The sequence below is a fragment of the Mercenaria mercenaria genome, chromosome 6, assembly GCF_021730395.1.
Source record: "Mercenaria mercenaria strain notata chromosome 6, MADL_Memer_1, whole genome shotgun sequence".
Taxonomy (NCBI): Eukaryota; Metazoa; Mollusca; class Bivalvia; order Venerida; family Veneridae; genus Mercenaria; species Mercenaria mercenaria.
The window spans coordinates 19,517,305-19,537,566 of NC_069366.1; the positions used below are offsets into that span (position 1 = coordinate 19,517,305).

The following is a 20,262-nucleotide window of genomic DNA, read 5'->3' on the forward strand; positions in this document are numbered from 1 at the left end:
GCCGGCATGGGCCTTCTATTACAGCCCTCTTTCAATACCATTGCTTATGGTATGAAATTCAAAAAAGAAATGAGCCTGGCTGTTGGAGTTTATATATATCTGATCACAAAACGAAATGCTCGCTTACAATCCACCCATACAAGCAAAATTGTAAACATACAAATCTCAATCTGCACTTTGGAGATAAATGAACACACTGTGTTTCCTGTAACAACGTGGTCTCCGAGCAGCCGACGAGCACGCTGCCCTCACTGTGACTCAGTTTACATTCGGTAAAGATGATGTTGGCCAATGTATACGGTATATTGTGGTAGATCTAAAACCGTTCAAGGAGGCATTCTTTCATAAGAAAGTACTTGCTAAGGACATTAAGCAATACGCCGATGACAGTAACCCAAGATGTGTCGTGAGGTTCCTCCGAAAATACTTAATAATATCCTTCGTTCCTAAAGATGGTCCGTTCTATCGGCGACCGTTGGCAACTAAAACGGCTGACGGGGGACCAAAATACTCCGCACAGAAGGTTGGTGTCCATACCATACAGAAATTCATGTCGAGAATGTGCGAAAGGGCAGGGATTCGGGGTTTCAAGACTGGACACTCTGGTAAAGTAAGTGCACATCAAAATCATATCGTAATGTAGAAAAAAAGTGCATTTATAGGTAATTGTTGCTTGCATCGCGTTCAACATGTCGTATTATGATTCTCTAGAGTTTAAACGTAATTTTATAAGTAGGTTTTCTACAGTGATCCGTTAATTAAGGCCAGCGCTTGCTTCCTATGAATGCAAAAGGCGAAGGTACGACAGCGCGATGGCGAAGTGCAACAGTAAGATGGCGATGCGCGACATTACAATGTAGATAACGCGAAAGTACGATGGTGACAGTCCATCGTACTGTCGCGCTGCATCATCGTACTGTCACCATTGTACTGTCGCGCTTCACCATCGTAGTGTCGCCATCGTACTGCCGCGCTTCGCCATCGTACTGTCGCGCTTCGCCATCATTTCTCTGTTTATAACGGTGTTCCGTTAGGGCCAGCGTACGCTCCCTGTGAACGCGAAGCGCGAAGGTACGACGGTACGATGGCGAAGCGCGACAGTACGATGGCGAAGCGCGACAGTACGATGGTGACAGTCCGTCGTACTGTCACGCTTCGCCATCATACTGTCGCGCTTCACTATCGTACTGTCGCGCTTCGCCATCGCACTGTCGCGCTTCACCATTGTAGTGTCACCATCGTACTGTCGCGCTTCGTCATCGCACTGTCGCGCTTCACCATCGTAGTGTCACCATCGTACTGTCGCGCTTCGCCGTCGTACTGTCGCGCTTCACCATCTATTCTTTGTTTACTTAAGGACCGACTTCAATGAAACTCTGTATTGTATAGTATTGTCAGCTCTGTCCGATGATAAAATAATTGGAACGCTTTTCGGCACGGGTATTAGTGAAATGAATATCACCAGACCTGATGTTATTTAAATGAATATCACCCGGCAGCTGTTGGTCTATGGCTATTTTACATTGTTTACTTGAGGGATAATAAAAATGAATATCAACCGGTAGGGTGTTGTTACAACGGATCCACCCAACCGAGTGTTATTTATGAACAAAATAACATTGTATTCAAAATGAATCTCTCAGTGGAAAAATAAATGATAATGTATTTACATGTAATTAATTGTTTTGTGAGAAAGTGCTGTGTAATCAACTCCTACATGTCAAGCCATGAAACGTTTAAAGAATATATTGTCAGCTAAATATAATAAAAGTACACTCTTGTATAAATGTTGCTTATAAAGCTTTTTGGTAAATTTTATTCAAAAGTGTTGATTAGGTCTAGAATACAGATGTTTGTTCTGCTTACCTTACCGACCCTGTCTTTTTGTCCACTGACCCTAAAGTTTTAATTGAAGAAACGTATTGGATAATAATGTAGATTTATGTTAAACAATATTATTAGTAAGTAAATTCAAAGCCCGTTCCTCCGTCTGACGTTATGCAGACTAAGTGAATTCTTTTGCGCATGCTAAGCAGGAAGGCGACAGTACGATGGTGAAGCGCGAAGGTGCGATGGCGAAGCGCGACAGTACGATGGTGACACTACGGTAGTGAAGCGCGACAGTGCGATGGCGAAGCGCGACAGTGCGATGGCGAAGCGCGACAGTACGATGGTGACACTACGATGGTGAAGCGCGACAGTACGATGGTGACACTACGATGGTGAAGCGCGACAGTGCGATGGCAAAGCGCGACAGTACGATGGCGAAGCACAACAGTACGATGGTGAAGCGCGACAGTGCGGTAGCGAAGCGCGACACGTGTCTTATTGAAATGAATATCAACAGACCGGATATTATTTAAAGGCAGCTGTTATTCAAACGAATATCACCCGGGCGTTATTCAAATGAAATCAACCGGCGTTATTCAAATGAATATCATCTGGCAGGATGATATTAAAAATATTACACCATAATATTGTTTGAAATGTAGTATTCAAAAAATAATCTCCGTAGGTCTATGGTTATTTTACATTATTTACTTGATGTATAATAAAAATGATAATCAACCGGCAGGGTCTTGTTCAAACCAATATCACCAGACAGAGTGTTAATTATAAACAAAATATCACAGTATTCAAAAATAACCTCTCTGTGGAAAAATAAATAATAGTGTATTTACATGTAGTAAATTGTTTTGTGAGACAATATTGTTTACTCAGCTCTTATTTTAGTTAAAAATATGTATTGGCAGCTTAAAAAAAATAAACAATACACTCTTGTTTATCAAAGTTTTTGTGTAAATTACATAAATGTGTTAATTAAATCTAGAAAACTGTTTTTTTTTCGCTAATCCGAACGACCCTTAAGTTTAACTGCCGCGCTTCGCCATCGTTCCTTCTTAGGGAGCAGGCGCTGGCCCAAACGAAACATCGTAGTTTTCACATGCCATGGCCTACTTTATTTTAAATTTGATTTATGAATTGCCTCAGGTGTTGCAGATGGTCTCTGCTGACATGGCCCTACCGTTTACAGTCTGTATATTATTTTTATGTAGAAACTTTTCTCATTTCTCATTATCTCTACGTTTTTTAAGTTTCCAACTTTATGTTTACTTTCTTTAGGTGACCACTGCAACAACCCTTTATCAGAAAGGTTTTGACGAGCAACTATAGCTGGACGTACCGGACATAGAAGCAACGCTATACGTGCCTACCAGCCGTCCAGCAACGATCATTTAAAGGCTGTATCTGATGCTTTACAGCCGCCACACCCTCAAGCTTCAGTATGTGAAACAAAGGCCGTTGGTGTAAAATGTAGCACTAACTATGTATCGTCTGCTAATAGCCCTGGTTCGGAGCTTTCTATTACAAAAGACAATTTCACCTTAAATATTAAATTCTAGTGTCAGTTGAATGAAACTTCTTCAATATAAATCCATAAAGATTTGAAATACAAAGTACTTCTGTTTGATGACTTCCGGTTGCTTTTTTATATAGTCGAAACCCTAATGTTGATTTATGACAGCTATGTTTCAGCTTTTTCACGTTGGTATTTACCTGTGGTTTAAAGTGTCTTGTTACAAGACACATTTTAATAGCTTTGCTCGGGAAATAGTGGAAATTGATAATTCTTTGTTGTGTTATTTAAAAAGCTTTATTTTATGCTCTTTAATGAAATACTGAAATTTAGCAGTGAAATAAAATTGATATTTTGACTGTTTTGAAAATAACAATATCATTTTGTATTTTTCACTGGTACGGAAATACACCTGAATGCGAAAGAATATGAATTATAAATAATGGAAAATTCCTTGCAAAATATAGATCTACTTAAATAAAGATATCTAGTTAGAGCTATATAAAAATACTAACAGGATTATAAATATATACATTTTATCCTAATAAGATGTAAAAGAAACCAGGAAACGTAATAGAACTATTTATTTTATCCACTGTTTCAAACAGTGAAAATATCATTTTTATTTTTCACTGGTACGGACCTTCACTTTAATGCGAAAGAATATGAATTATTAATAATACAAAATGCCTTGCAAAATATACTTCAGTAAAGATATAGATGTATAGAAATACTAAAAGGATCATAAATATATACATTCTATTATAATAAAATGTAAAAGATACAGGAAACGTAATGAAAAATAAAATAAATAGAAATTTTGTTAGTTTCAGTGTAAGATCGAAATATATTTCATTTGTGAACACAATAATTTACATTTTCACTCGTGGCTGCGCCACTGCATTATATATTTTGATCTTACACTGAAACTGAAACAAATATCCTCTATTTATTTACATTGCAATTCTAAAATATTGAAATCTTTATAACAGCCAAAAATTAAATCACATTGAAAATAGACATTCTTTACGTTAGGCACAGTTTATGACTTCGTTCACGAACTTCACGTGCAGGTAGTTATTCATACAGGACAGTTCTACTATTTATAAAGTGTCCGCTTACAACCGTAAGAAGACACTTTTTCAATAGCTCTGCTGGGGGTATAGTCGTATAACCATGAAGTGTACACAGTTATTTTTAGTGTTTAAGGTACTTCCGCCATCTTGAATTTAGAGTGACCTTCATTTGAAGTGTGAAAATATAGTGAACAAAAGCTTTCAAATGCAGCTGTTCCAGAATACAAAAACAGCTCAGTTTTCAAGACCTGAACTAAAAGTAGCTGTATAAAAAGTAAAACTAAAATTTGGAAATAAACAAAGAAGATATTTTACCTGTATTTTTCCAAATTTTTGGTTAGATTTATAAATCCTTTCAAAATACTTTATTAAAAATTCATGAATGGCAAAAGTTAGTTCAAAGTTTCAATTAGTGCATAGGAGAATTGTCTTACTGAATAGAACTAAACTTATTACAAAATCTGTTTTCAAACCTGACCACCTCATGTATTAAAACTAAAATAAATCTGTACATATTGCTATTTTCAGCATACATAAAAGTAGTGCAATGTGCGGACAATGATTTTTATACGTATGGTGTACCAAACTGCCTAAAATTGTAAGACAAGTCTCAGACTTAATGTGAACAAGATTTGGCAACGATCCGAAATTCTTTTCAAGGATTGTCAAGTATAAGAAAGGTTTAATTTATTATAGTGGAATTTATGTACTTACGCGCTGCTTATCTCACGGAAAATTTGATGGAAATGGAATTTTCGGCACTTCCTGCGGTAACTACCGAAATTACTTAACGTAACTTTCTCACTCATACGTGATTGTATATTTATAAATTATAAAAACAATCGAAATATTTGCTTTATCACGATATATGCAAATATTTTTAGACAATCTTGAAACATTAGGCCACAGTATTTCCGCACTGGTCCGGGACAAGTTCGATGTGTATAGTGATTCCTTATTAGATGTTTCATGCCTCGTAAACTAACCAATTTTGATCTATCGACTTTTTAAACAATATGAGAATAATGCAGCATGTTTTTGAAAACACAGTGAGAATAAATCGCAGAAAAAATGTACAGCCAAATATGTTAGGAGGTAATACAATTTGTATACAGCTGTAGATAACTACGAAACATTTTACAAAATGCAATCAGTTGAACTTCTCACTCAGCAATATCTCAAAAGTAACTTTTCTGCATCTTGGTTCTCCGTTAAACAATTTTTTTTTCACATTTTCATAGATTTAAACTGATAATAAATGTGCATTGAAATTCCGGCATATAAATGGACATTGACTTTACATTACTGCTGTGTTGACAGCAGAAACAGCTAAGACTGTCTACGAAACCAAGGATAACGAGTTCTTTATCTGAAAATTACGAACATTGGGATCAGTGTTCAGTATACACTTGAAAATGATAGACTTGCTATTTGCCGAGTGCACACTTGTTTTCTATCGTCGTTAATATAAAGTAGACTAGTAAATATTCGTACACATGCATAATCTCATAAACAGTTCTTTAATGTATGTTCTTTGAAACTAGTAACAAACTAGAGCTATCACTAAAGGTGATGAATGTACCCCCCGCATGCACTGACACAGTACATTGCAATTTGACGCACACAAGATTGCATAATTATGTGGACTGTATGTATACAGTATAGTAACAAAAAACAAAGTCCCGTAACTATGCAGAATATTTATCTAAAAGAATGTAACATGCACCATGCACAACTAGGGTTGGTACTGATCACTTGTGTGAAGTTTCATTAAATTGTGTGCAAGGGTTTGGTAGATTAGGCACGCACAAGATTGCATATGCAGACTGTATGTAAATAGTATGTAAACAAGAAACAAAGTCCCATAACTCTGCAATTTTTGTTGCTGAAAGAACCTAACATGCCCCATGCACAACTACTGTTGGTACTGATCACTTGTGTGAAGTTTCATTAAATTGTGTCAAGGGGGTGAGGAGAGATGGTGCGCACAAGATTGTGTCTATGTATATAGTATAGTAACAAAAAAACAAAGCCCCATAACTCTGCAATTTTTTTTTCTAAAAGAACCTAACATGCCCCATGCACAACTACTGTTGGTACTGATCACTGGTGTGAAGTTTCATTAAATTGTGTCAAGGGGATGAAGAGAGATGGTGCGCACAAGATTGTGTCTATGTATATAGTATAGTAACAAAAAAACAAAGTCCCATAACTCTGCAAATTTTTTTTCTAAAAGAACCTAACATGCCCCATGCACAACTACTGTTGGTACTGATCACTTTTGTGAAGTTTCATTAAATTCTGTCAAGGGGATAAGGAGAGATGGTGCGCACAAGATTGCGTCTACGGACAGACAGACAGACGGACAGACAGACAGACAGACAACCTGAAACCAGTATACCCCCCCCCCCTTACAACTTTGTTGTCGAGGGGTACAATAACTGGCTCAACTGAGACACCATACTTTAAAGTAAATTCAGTTTATTCACCACGAGGTTCAAAATGCACGGGAGTCTCGTGATAATACATGCCTTTAATTTCAAATCGTTGAAGTGTAAACAAATAGTTAAATTTGCTTCGTTTTATTTCTCACGGAGAAGATCGGACGGTTTTTATATTGGAATAATTATAGAACATCTATGCGTTTAAAGTTGAAAGTTGATTGTTTTCTACAGGACGTAAAACTGAAACAATTAAGCACTTTTACTTTTTCAGCAATGTTCCTCAGGTGAACTTTGACATTGTTTACGAAGAGAAATCAGTTTTGTGTCATCCTGAAATGCGTTGTTCGGCTGAAACGTATAGTTCCCGGAAAAGATCTAAAATGGTTTATTTTTGGGATTTTTGTTTTATTTATAAATTCAACACAATGTGTAATATTTCCAGTTTCTGAAAATGATTGAAAGTCAACTTTATTTTACAAAAAGTTTCGATCTTTCAGTAATATTTTGTCAGCGGATGCTTACAAATTTTAAGTGAAACGGCTTTCTTGTCCAAGGGAGGTGTGTAAAGCGAAAAACTATCATTACACATTGCTTTTATTCTTTAAATGTGAAGGATCGGTAACAGATTAAGGAGATCGGACAGTGAAAAACTATACTAAATGGATATCTCTAACCATGAATAAGGAGACATACATATTTCAGTAAGGAATCTCAGGTAAAAGAACAATCATATATTTTATTCCTTGAAATAAACATGGCGGCGAAATATTTTAGAAAAACTGTGCACGTGTTTTGCGCATTAGAATGTTTAACGACATTTTCTTGAAAAAGTAACACTCGTATGCACTATTTTGGCATTTCTTTGATTTGAAAATAAATGTTTTATAACAATTTAGGTTGCATACGATACCGAAATTTTGCACCAAAAATGTTCACTCATTTTCTTCCAAAGCACTGTGGAGATAGGGTTCAGCGTAGCTTTCATGCTCGCAAGTTTACCTACAGATATATCTTTTCAATTTTTATCATATATTTTTTGTGTCCTTGCATTTCGAAAGCTGTTTCGAGGGTTCTGATTTTTCACATGGATTTCTAATTTCAATTTGCGGAAATACCTTAATATAGTGTGTGTACATATTGGGATTTAACATTGGGAATGTTCACATGGAAGCTCTAGGGTAGAGTAGAGACCGACTCTATACTCGATAATCCACTTGAACGGTATAAATTAGAACACCAATCGTACCTTCCCTGTTGAAGTGCTGAACTCTGCAAACTCCACGGCGAGGTAGGGTTTACTGGTTCCTTGCATTTCATTACAGCGCTCATTGTGCAGGGGAAAAACAGTTTTACATATTTCCAGGGCCCAATTTTTGATTGGTCGGTTACTTTACTGGTGGGAGCAAGTATCATTTACACAACAGCCTACTGTTCTCTAGAGCTCCGATGTGAACTTGCCCGTTGTGACAGAACAGAACAGAATTACATGATTTACCACGTGGTGTAAAGAAAGGAAACTACTGGTTTTTCAAATAATCGGAACACTGCAAGCGATAGATTAGTCCATTTTTCGAAAACACGTAATACTCTATTTTAAAACGCAATACCGATCAGTTTAGCCATTCTACTTAATTTTTGCGAAGTAAAAATGAAAAAATATTATCTGATGGTACATTTTAATCGTTCAATATGGTGGAACAGTCTAGTTTAAACATTCATACAAGTTAATTACTACCTTCTCCTGAGATATAAACCATTCCTTCCGAAGGGGCAAGTCGATATATTTATTTTAAATATTGCATAACATCACCAAAACTGCGACACCGGAACTATATTTTAGCATCTATAATAAATACGTAAATGATCATTTCTTAAACACAGCCTTTTGAATGAGCTTTTATTAGTACATACTAACGAAATAGGGCTCCTCCTTTAGCAATCAAAGCATTGTAAATACTTGAGGACGGATTGACTTGAAATGTATTGACTCTGTCAGGTCCGAGATCAGCAATGTCCCTTTTCTGTTGGGACTGATAAACTAGTAAATGTCTTTTCGGTTGTTGTAACCATTTCCTTGCCAAATTTCTATGTTCATTGTGAATGTAATGACTAAATATGAACAATGCAGACTATCATGATCAGACTGCACATATGTGCATGCAGACACATACACACAATTACAAAACAATCATACATTTTGTAATAACTATTGGTCCAATATACATCAAACTATAATAACATAGGTAACAGAACTGAAACACATTTTAAGGTCACTAAATATAACAGGGACGATCAGACTTTTAAGGAATACACATATAACTGATAACCGTGTTGCAAATTAAAATAGACTGTAATAACCAAATCATTTGAGCATGAAATATTTTGTTTTTGCTCTAAAAAAGGTAATAACATATACAGATTTACCGAGAGCTAAGTAATATTCTGTTCGGCAATATAATGAATTCCTTTCTCAATAAATTTCCAGGTATCATTTATAAATTATTGGAAAAGTATTTTACTTTACTTCTTTTGATTATTAAAAGCATCTATCAAAGTTCTATTATTTTATTTCACTTCTTTGTGGTGATTGAAAATAACAAATAGCCGAGCTTTTACTTCCCCTAAATTCTGAATTTTCAGTACAGTAGAGATGGTACCTACCCAAGAAAATCTAAGAAACTCTGAATCAACCAATAAACTGAAGCCAACATAAAACAATGGTCAAAAGTGAAAGAAAAGCTATCATTTCAATCACTCTGAAAAAAAATCTGTAAAGTTGAATCTGAATATTTAAGCTACCATCTCTAAGTACAGCTAATTTATTTGTGAATTCCATTGAATGAAATTGTAAAATCTTCAATGAAAAATCCATCATCCAGCGATAAGAACACTGTCATAAAGCGTGCTTAGTTTATTGGTCAGCGGGCACATCGTCTGCTCGCGTTATACTACACTAATCGTCTGCATTCAATTAAGGAGGTAGGTTACCTTGTTACCAGGGTAAATTCAAATTAGTAGAGCCGCAGCAATTTTTTATATTTCGTGTAATTTAATGTTTTAACTGCTACAATCTCAATTTTGTATATCTCTATCCCTTTAAATACATTTTTTATCCAGGTTTGAAGTACATGGCCCTCCAAAGGTATTTTATATAGAAAGAAGAAGGAAAATACGGATATTTGACATTTTTCAATGTATTTTGGTTTCATTATTATCCGTAGAAGTCTGCATAATTGATAATTTTACTAGCATGCACGTTAGCTTCCTAATAAAAGGTTAAAATGTATATGTCGCGGGGCTCGTGTATCCATGGTAACACATTTTCTCTCATTTTTAAACAATTATGTATGAAAACGGGATTTTCGACGGCTCCAGTACCATTCTGTTAATGACCAACATGGAATAATTGGGTAACACTCTTAGCAAAATACCAAAAAGCTGTACATAGTACTCTTCTTTCTTAAAGTTTAAAGTAACCATGACAACAGAGATGTTTAGAATAGCTTATATCTTGCTTTTTATCGTAGTTTCTTAGAAAAAAATATTAAATAAAATTATCTTTTTGTTAATTTAGCTTTAAAACGTCTTATTTCTAACGTAAGTAGTATTTTCGTGTTATTTGCATTTATTTAAACAAAGTTTATAGTTTAAAATACTTACAGCAGTTCCCCTCGTCTGACATTATTTATGGAAAAATCGTTCTGCATGCTGCTATTATTCTCATGGATATTGTTGAAATGAAAATAAAAAGTCGAAGCTGTGTTCCTTACATAGACAAGTGTCAACGCTTTTGAATTTTACATTTAGATATATAGGTCACGGGCTCCGTTTCCATGGTAACATCAATTCAATTCAAGAAACTACAATTTTCTACTGAAAATTAAACAATTTTAGAGCTTAGTTTTAGTATAATAGTGTCAATTTATCAACGGAAACTGAAAAATAGATTTAACAAATCAAATTGTTCAATTTTTATTTGAAAATGGCCGTAATAAGTAACCTGTTACCCATCTATATTCCCAATAACATTGGTCACCATCATCCATTTTCTTACATTCCGCAAAACATTTCAATATAACTACATAGAAGAAGCAAAATATTGATTATTGTTCAGAGCGAAAGACTCATAAAAGATATTTCAGCAAATAATGGCTGTTTAAAAATAGTTCAAATAAAAAAAATGCACAGAATTACGTACTTTCAAAATTAAAGCCATTAATTTTGCGCGGTAACTGACACGTAACGTCATGACGTCAATGACGTCATTTTAAGGCAACAATGTTTTGAAGCGTTTCTGCGGCAATTTATTCATTATTTCTGCATTATTTAACCATCAGGCATCAGCTCGGAGGCAGGTTAATGTTTTTTTTCAGAAGAATGAATATACAAACACATTTAGTTTGTCGTAAACATCGTCGTAAGTCGTCACGTTAGCTTCCGGTTGGACATGCGCACATACAAATATCAAGGTAACCTACCTCGTTAAAGCGCGCAGTGAAGCGTGGTAATTTCAGTTGTTCTATGTGCTGCCATTTAAGAACTATTTTCTTTTGGCCGAGTGTGAAATATATATGGTGGTTATCAAAAAATCGATTAAGCCGAAATTCGTATATGCATTATTGTGGTTCCTCTGGACGGAATTGTCTTCGACAATCCGTCCAAAAAAATCCCAACTCCATTAGAGACGCCGCCAATGATGCACTAATCAATAAAAAGCACTCATTATCTGGAAGTTAAGATGAAATCCACAATCTTATATCCGGTAGTAACCGTTTTCTCAAGTTTCAAGTTTATTTTCACATCAGGGCATATCATATGAATGTGATGGTAAGGTACGTTAATACACATATTGAACCAGTGCCAAGACATTCTTCAGTGTACAAACAACAATGCAGCATACAACACATTTAAAATTATAGAATAATAGAATAATAGAACTATATATTATTACATTTTACTATTTCGAGAAGTTACACATGTGCATCCAACGTTGAAATCAGTAGAGTTTATGGAGAATGAAATTATTTAAATTGAGACAAAATGATCTTACAAAATAAAGCTTCTTTAATAAGTTTTGCCTTAATTTTGCAATTCATAAGATTAAGATTATCTAGTTTGAACGAACTAGGGTGGTTATAATAGTATGTTAACATGAACTTTTTTCTACTGACGCTAAAAAGGTCTCATTCAAACAGATAGGGAAATTCATCCCCTATTAATTTTTTGTCACAAAGTGTTCACTTGAACCTTCGTAGGTGCAAGTTTACGTTCGACATTCTGGTTATAAGTATATAACTTAAAACAGAAAGTAACACATGAAACAAATGAGTGCGGTGAACATAATTCTAAAGCCCGTGTCTGTTACAGGCAATTAAATGCAGACAATACGCTTTGCATATAAAATTAAATATTTAATGATATGCTTACGTCTGCTTCTGTATGCCATTGTAGTACCGTGTCATTTTATTTTGTTAAAATAAAAATTGCTATCTCGTTGGGACTTCAATGAGAGTTTCGAATTTAATTTTATGGTCACGCGAATGACTTACTCCAAAATATAAATGTTTTTTACGATATTCGTAGATTTATGCAACGTATATCAAGCGGTTGATAAGCTATTCGCAATCATAGAAGCTATAACTGCTCAACGTAAACTTGAATTTCAGAAATAAAATCCAGGTTTAACAAAGTGCACGTAACATGGTTAACATATAAACATCCGTTTTTTGAAAACGATAAGTCGAGTGTCGTCATAAAAAGTTATGTCTGCTTTCAATGGTTTGCATAGGTATATATTTCTCATTTCTTTTGAAAGGTTATTCGATTAGGCTCAAAATGTATATTATGTGGTTCGGGTAACATTGCCAAAGAATAGGGGAGGTAGGTAGGTAGGTAGGTAGGTAGGTTGTTTTTTTAGAAACCCATGTGCGACTGATACACCACACGTGTTGGATAGATGAAATATTGGTTTTGTAGTGTTTAGGACATTTTAAGTAGTCTGGCAGACATAAGAAATATGTATTTCCAACATACTGGTCTTCTTTATGCACCCTTTGACTTTCAATCATCTTCTGCTTGTAACATAATTGCAAGATGTGTGGAACAGCAACTTTACTATATAAGCCATTAGCCAGGGAAGAGGACCTGGGGGTTCATGTTAGAAGAAGTGACTGTCAGTTTTTACAATAATACCAAAACAAGCTTAGCTTTGTACAAAAAGTTAGTATGTGGCCCATTGTTGATTTAATTTCGTAAAAATAGTTTAACATGTTTTTAACTTTTAAATAGTTCGTTCAAATGTAATGTTATGATATGAGGATTTGCTTGATTTGATACAAAATTACCATTCTTTTACACTAATTAATTTACAGGCACTGACCTCCAGATTTGGCTAAAAATAATCTTTCTTTCAAATTGAAGTTTGGTCATGTAATGAACATTAGTATATGAATTTTTGTTTCTAAATTATTTTAAAAATTCCAAAACAAAAAAAAAAAGATTACCGCGTTGGGAATCGAACCCCGGACCGCCGCGGCAATAAATACATTTTCCCGTCGTCGTAACCAATAGCGCTATAGCGGAAGTAGTGAATTATGACTTCAAAATATAGATATTTATAATAGAGACAGTTTACCTGGAGTAAAAGCGTTTGTCATCGTAAAAAGTAGTAAAAACAGCAAATTCTCATGTGTTTGCGTAACATATAGTTTGTCAGTAATTAAGTTTAAAAGCCCTCTTAAGAAATATAGCATTTCTTTCCAGATATCTAAAAAATATTATTTTTGTTGTTGTCGAACGATCTGGAGGCCAGTCCCTTTAAGGTGAATCCTGAAACAAATTCTATCAGTTTAGACATCAGTCTCCAAATCTCAGGCATGCGAGATTACGAGAGAAGTGCCTGTTCTACCTGCATAATGCTGAGCATATTAATGGAGCGAGCAACTGGTACCATTTTACACTTCCACACACGGGCGCCCTACCATTAGACAAAATTACTTAAGACAAGGATTAAAACTGGAGAAATTAATATAGTACATATATAAATGTACACCAAAATTTATTTAGGACTTTAATTAATGTCTAAGTCTAATGACTATAACCATAACCAACACATAACTATCATATTCATGTAAATATATAAATATGTTGGTTGATAAGACTGTCATTTTACTTGATAGAGATTTAAAGGTCTGTCTGGCAGAAATATTAGAAGTGACTTTGTTTTGCTTTTGTATGTAAAATTCCATTCGGAAGTTTTTAATATCAATACTGACATTGCTTGTTAAATTTTAAAATTTTAAACCACCTGTTACATATCTATGTTTAATTAATCTATATGGCAAGTGCCTGATATATAAACTTAGGAAGTGTCAAGGGGTACGATGCTAAAAACTATAAAACTTCGAAGTTTCATTGAAATATTCTATGGATTTAATACTTTGATTTAGTTTAAAGTTTGAGATTTTACACAAGGATTCTATGATAAAGTCAGAGTAAAATGCAATCATTACCCAAGTGAAATATGTATCATTCCGAAATGTTTCGGACATGTTAAAATTACGAATAGGTGTCTTGTCATGCCGTAATGTTTGTTTTTTAACGATTTGGGTTTCTTCTGCTTAATTTCAAATATATTTCATTCAAGGGTTCCATACGATCATTAATCTTTTATCAACTGAATTAATTGGCACGGAACGGGTGTATTCATTTGGAGTCCATGACATTTCATTTAATGAAATTATAGCCTGACATATTTCTGGTACGATTTCTGGTTAGGTTTCAAAACGGGGTTCTTTTCAGCTCAGAGTCAGAGATCTGTAACAGCAGGTAAACATATAAATTCTTTAGCTAGAACTTTTAATGTGTAGCATTTTTTCGTCAAGTGGCGAATGGACCTCATCAAAAATAAGTGTTGCTGTCCAGATGATGCTGATTGCTTTCATAAAATGTTTTGGTATAGGAAAATGATCGCATTTTTTCAGTTCAATTGCCACCACAACAGCTGGACCCGATTTTTTTTCATTTTTTTGGGAAAAAAAGTTAGGGTCGGCGGAAAAAATAGGATCGGTCGGGTTACCTGAACCACACATATATTTTTTTTTTGCCTTATATTTAATAATAGACAAAAGATTTAAAAGCTAATTTAACTGTCTTCAATCGGCTGTTAGAACGATAATGTTTTAGCCTCTTTCAGTGATATTTGTGAGACAGGATTTTACCTGATATACTTTGAAATGTGATTGACATCAGTTGCATAAAATGTTTTGAAGAAGAAAGCAGACGATAAATATAAAGTACAGCACGTTTCTCTCGTCCTTTTGTACTTGCATGCATACTTACAGATATGTCTGCTTCTACACCACCTAACAAAACACTCGGCCATTGCCATCTCAGCCGTTTCGTCTGACACTATCCAGGCAAATGTACAGTCTATGATGGAATCAACAATCAAGACAATCATCGATAGTATACTTCTAGGTCGTATAAGCTCACTGGAGGACGAAAATGAATCATTATAAGGACACTTACATTGCTCTAGAAAAACGGGTAAGTGCGCTGAAGTAGCAGCATGACGCTGATGACCAATATAGCAAACGTAGCTCTTTACGCATCTCTGGTATATAGCGTTTGCGATGCCATCAGTTCAGATGTCACCATGCTAAACCAAACTTGAACAGTCCAAGAGATATCCAAGTTAAGTTTGCGACATATCTGGCTCGCCAAAAGCTGTAAAAAACGTACACTTTTTAAAAAATGCCGACCTTGGCTAACGTGGAACTTTCGTTAACGAGCAATTAACATTTAAACGATCACAACTACGCGCGAAAAGCTTGTGAAGGAAAATTGAGGCATGGTCAACGTATGGAAACATCTTTATTAAGGTTCGCGTTACCGAATTCACCGACATTTTTGAAGGTCAAACGAACCCACTTCTAAAACATGAGAGTAAATGTAATTGTTACTATATAAGCCTTTATTCGTGGTTCAAGTAGTGCACTCATACTTCCCTTGTATATATTTACAATATCTCCGTACAGATAAAAGAGACATGGATTATCAGTTCAACAATTCACCAGACGATGATACTTGTATACTATCTATTTGACCCGAGTGTTTATAAGCCGAGTAGGTGTTTTCGATACCCTAAAATGATACGTATACATTTTCATTTGATCATTGATGCCCTATCAAGAATATATAAGATTTTAGTTTTGAAAATATCCTGCTGTTTTAAAAAAAATAACAGGAGCAAATTTATGTTCATCATATCTTTACTATCGTTTATTTCGTATTACATATAAATACAAAAAAGGTATTATATGTGTTAGGTTATTTGCATACGGATTGAATAATGTTAATCTATCAACATAAATTCGATGCATTTGTCAAACGTTACTAGTGATACACCAGTGTTCAAACAATACACGTATCTTTGGAACCAAACAAACCATCAATTTTGAATGATAACTAACTCGGTCACTTATATATGATAACTAATCTGGGATCTTTTAGGCACTATTCATATGGTATTTCATGGACCCGTCAAAACGTAAACATCTTCTAGACTGTATTTGTTTTCTTTCCAGCAGCTACTGCGAAATCTTAATTCGCAGCTTATCCTGAAATTATAAAGTTTTATTATATACCTATATAAATTATGTCAAAAGTACGGCTTGTATTTTACAAGTAAATACGAACAGGCAGAAAAAATCCGTATTATACCTTTTGTATTGCATATGTTGCCAGACCACTTCTATTTTACATGCTTGACCTGACTCATTTGTATAGATAGTGCACACAAACATAACACGCAGTTCTGTTTTAGCATCGATAAACTGTTAAAACATTGCAGATTTCGTTCGCTAACAAAACTACGAGGTATATATTAACTGGGTCATTGTAACAGTAGCCAGATCTGGGATTGTGTACTCTTCTCTCGTGGATTTTGACAGGTCGGATCAAACGTGACGCTTGCACGCCTTGTGCAATCTTGCCTGGAAAAAATTCACTCGTGCCGGATACAGCATCCCAATTCAAGTCACTATATAATTATAATAACCCTATTATACTGAAAAGGATTCTATCTAAATAGAACTTCTAAACCATTTGCTAGATCCTTACATGTTCGTAATAGTTTCTATAGCTATGATATAGACCATTTGTGCCTCTTTTACTTTTATATTGTTGATTGTACGTACTGTCTTACAATACTCAGTGAAATTTCTAGCAGACAAGTTACGTCTGGCTTACAGCATTTTTCATTACAACCATTTTCTTCATGTATCATTGATACGGGAAGCCTTGTTTATATGTACTCTCATTAACATCACTCATGTATTTGAACTGTAGTATATGTTGACTGTTGTTTCTCTTACATTGTACGCACGAGGTATAACATAACAAATGTCGTATTTACCATTCACGTTTTCACGTAATATCCACGTTTTAGTTGACTTAGAATTTCACATCCCATGTTACCTCTTTGCCTGTAAAACACAAACATCATCCATTATTTAAAATGCATTCAGCAAATCTCGTTTTCACTTTCATCTTACTTCAATTCGATTTGTTCATTTGCTACACGCTCCTTGCATTTTTGGTCTTACTTTAGTTATTAATCTTTCTGGTAACGTGCATCTAAATCCTAGTCTAGAAACTTCTTGATCCAACTCTGCCTCCTCTTATATTTCATGTCATTCATGCATTATAACTTCCAGAGTATAAAACTCAATCTTGATACCCTCTATATATAATTCTGCGACTTTGATTTCTTCCTTCGTTCTGAACCTTGGCAGAGTGCTTCATCTCCATTATCTGACTTACCATTTGGACAGTTCCATGAACCAGAAATGAATTACGGGGTTGATGGTTCTTTTATATGTTGGAAACAACAAAAACAACAAAAGACACGTCCTGAAAATTCCTGGAGTTGAAAATTAGCCGATTATATCAAAACAACATCTACAGATTCGAAGATAAGGTGGGCTTGCATTTAGTCGTTCATCAGCTTATAAAATCTATAAGAATTCTTTTAGAGGCATAGAGCGCGACCACAAGTAAAACAAGTAAAATTTTGATGCAGAGCATCAAGTCGCCGGAGAGCTGTCGGCTAATATTTTGAAGATTGGTTTGGAAAAAAGGCTAATAAAGCTATAATTGCTATTGCGATGCATTGCATGCATGAAAGGCTAAAAAATGTCGCATCCTTGATGAAAGATACCCAAAAACCGTTACCCTCTTACCATCTTAATTTTTTTCTTTGTTTACAAATCAACGCTGAAACCCACGCGCCAGCATCCTCACGAATAAGAACGGAAATCTACGACGGCAAATATTTTTCACATTTTCCAACAATGAATGCAAAAGATTTCTTATAACCGAAACATTTCGACAAATTATATTATATATCCTCTAATGAAATTCCCATAGTCTGACAATAAAGTAAAACAGAATCACGAAATTTAAAGACTTTTCCTATAGGTTGATGGTCAGTAATTTTGTTTCATATAAAATAGACAACTTCAGGTCGTCTTGAAGTATCTTTATAGAACATCACTTTTTCCTACACCTATTTTTAATGAAAGTTCTATTATAAATTAACGACAAAAATGAAAAGAAAATAGTGGGTTAAATAGTTCCTAGTGAAATGCTAGTCAGTTGTGGTCTGCTACCCTAAAAATGGCGCATATTTGCTCGTGTCCGCACAAATAACCCCTGCTTTCGGTTTCGATCTGCAAAACCTACCATGTGGGGTGTACAAACATGAAAACCGTTTCTTCTCATGCAGAATGTATTCTGGCAGTGAAAAAGTGTAATTTAAAAGCACTCGTTCTACAGGAATTTGCGCTAGAAATGGGAAAATTAGGATCTTTTTACTATGGACTTCTTTCGACTACACCACCTAAGCCCATTTTCAACCAAATTACTGACCTTATTCCGACGGACAAGAGACAGTCACATATTATTCCCTTAAACTGTTTTACTTCCCTTGTCTTACATGCGCTCATGTAGATTTGTTTTTCATCTGCAGTGGTATACTCTAAATATAGCAGCGTGACGTATGCACAGGTAAAGACTCAGCCAATCATTGTTCGCTGGAAATCTCTAGCTCTCGTTAATTTATTTATAGGGATAAGTTCTTTATACATTTTTCCCATTTTCCTAAAAATGCTATCTTTTGAAATAATAAAAATCTTATGCAGTTTTTAGCTCATAATTCCTTTATGTAAGCATTTCAATAACTGTCTTATAATTCTTTTATTTACGATATCATTTTTTCATTGTCACGTATTAATAACTGCTCTTCTCCAGTGGCAAAATCCTAAAGCGTATCAAATATAGTCGCCGGTTCCTACCGGCAACTAATAATAGCAGACTTAGTTTGATTTGGCCTGTTCATGAGAAGTAATGAAATGTGCAAAACCTCTCGCGCCCCCTAGCAATGGCTTAAGCGGAATTCTATTATAATAAAACTGAATGTACTCGATGATCCCAAAGGTTCAGAAAATATAACAACACGGAGTCCAAGTTCTCAACAGTCATACGACACTTAAAAACTGTTAACTGTTGTCGTAGTTAATCAAATCTGTGAGAAGATTCTTTGGAAGCATAGAATGCAACCGAGCAAAAAAAAAAAAGAATAGCAGACTGGGTTTGATTGTGCCTGTTTCAATTCTTCAACCTTTCCTCCCTTGGAAGACTGGGCCTGTATATCCGAAGACAAAACGTCAACAAAAGCAGATATCTTGAACGATTTCTTTCTAACCAGACAATCTTAAGGTGATGTCACTTTTTGAATTTGCGGTGAATAACAAAAAAACAAAGAATATTCAGTTCTTTCCAAAAACCGTTATATCATGATTCAACCGAATAGTTTCCTTTGTCTACCAGAAAGGAACAATTCTTATATCTTAATATTGAGATTTGATACCTTTATAACAGACAATAAACTAAAACAATAGACATTCATATGTGACGTCGGTGAGCTCAACAAAGCAATTTCAAGCACAAATATTAATGTGGAATGTAAAGTAAGTTACACATTACAATATCCGTCCAAGATACTTTCAAAAACAATGCATTTGCAGAATAGAGACTGAGATAAAAATAATTCTGACAGCTCGTGAAAACTAATGACAAATTTTGACAGGTACATGATGACTCATGACCTAATTAATTTTTTTCTGTTATTTCTAACTTCCAATTTGATTTTCATAAAATGGGTATTCTTTATTGTAGCTTACAACTCATACATTCAAACAATAAAAGAATATATTGTTACCTCACAGTTGTTTTGTCTATCCATCTCTCGTACGAATTCCTATTGTTTCAGTCATTTGTCAGTAATTAGAGCAACTCACAGTGTTGCAATCATACAAAACAC

General features: G+C 34.8%; 1 protein-coding gene across 1 annotated transcript in view; it reads left to right on the plus strand.

Annotated features, from left to right (window-relative positions):
• Nucleotides 1–20,262, plus strand: part of LOC123549483 (sacsin-like) — a 115,656-nt gene that overhangs the window by 47,211 nt on the left and 48,183 nt on the right. The window contains exon 11 of the mRNA XM_053546697.1: nucleotides 231–605. Coding sequence (XP_053402672.1) covers nucleotides 231–605 — 375 coding nt within the window. The remainder of the gene's footprint in view (nucleotides 1–230; nucleotides 606–20,262) is intronic.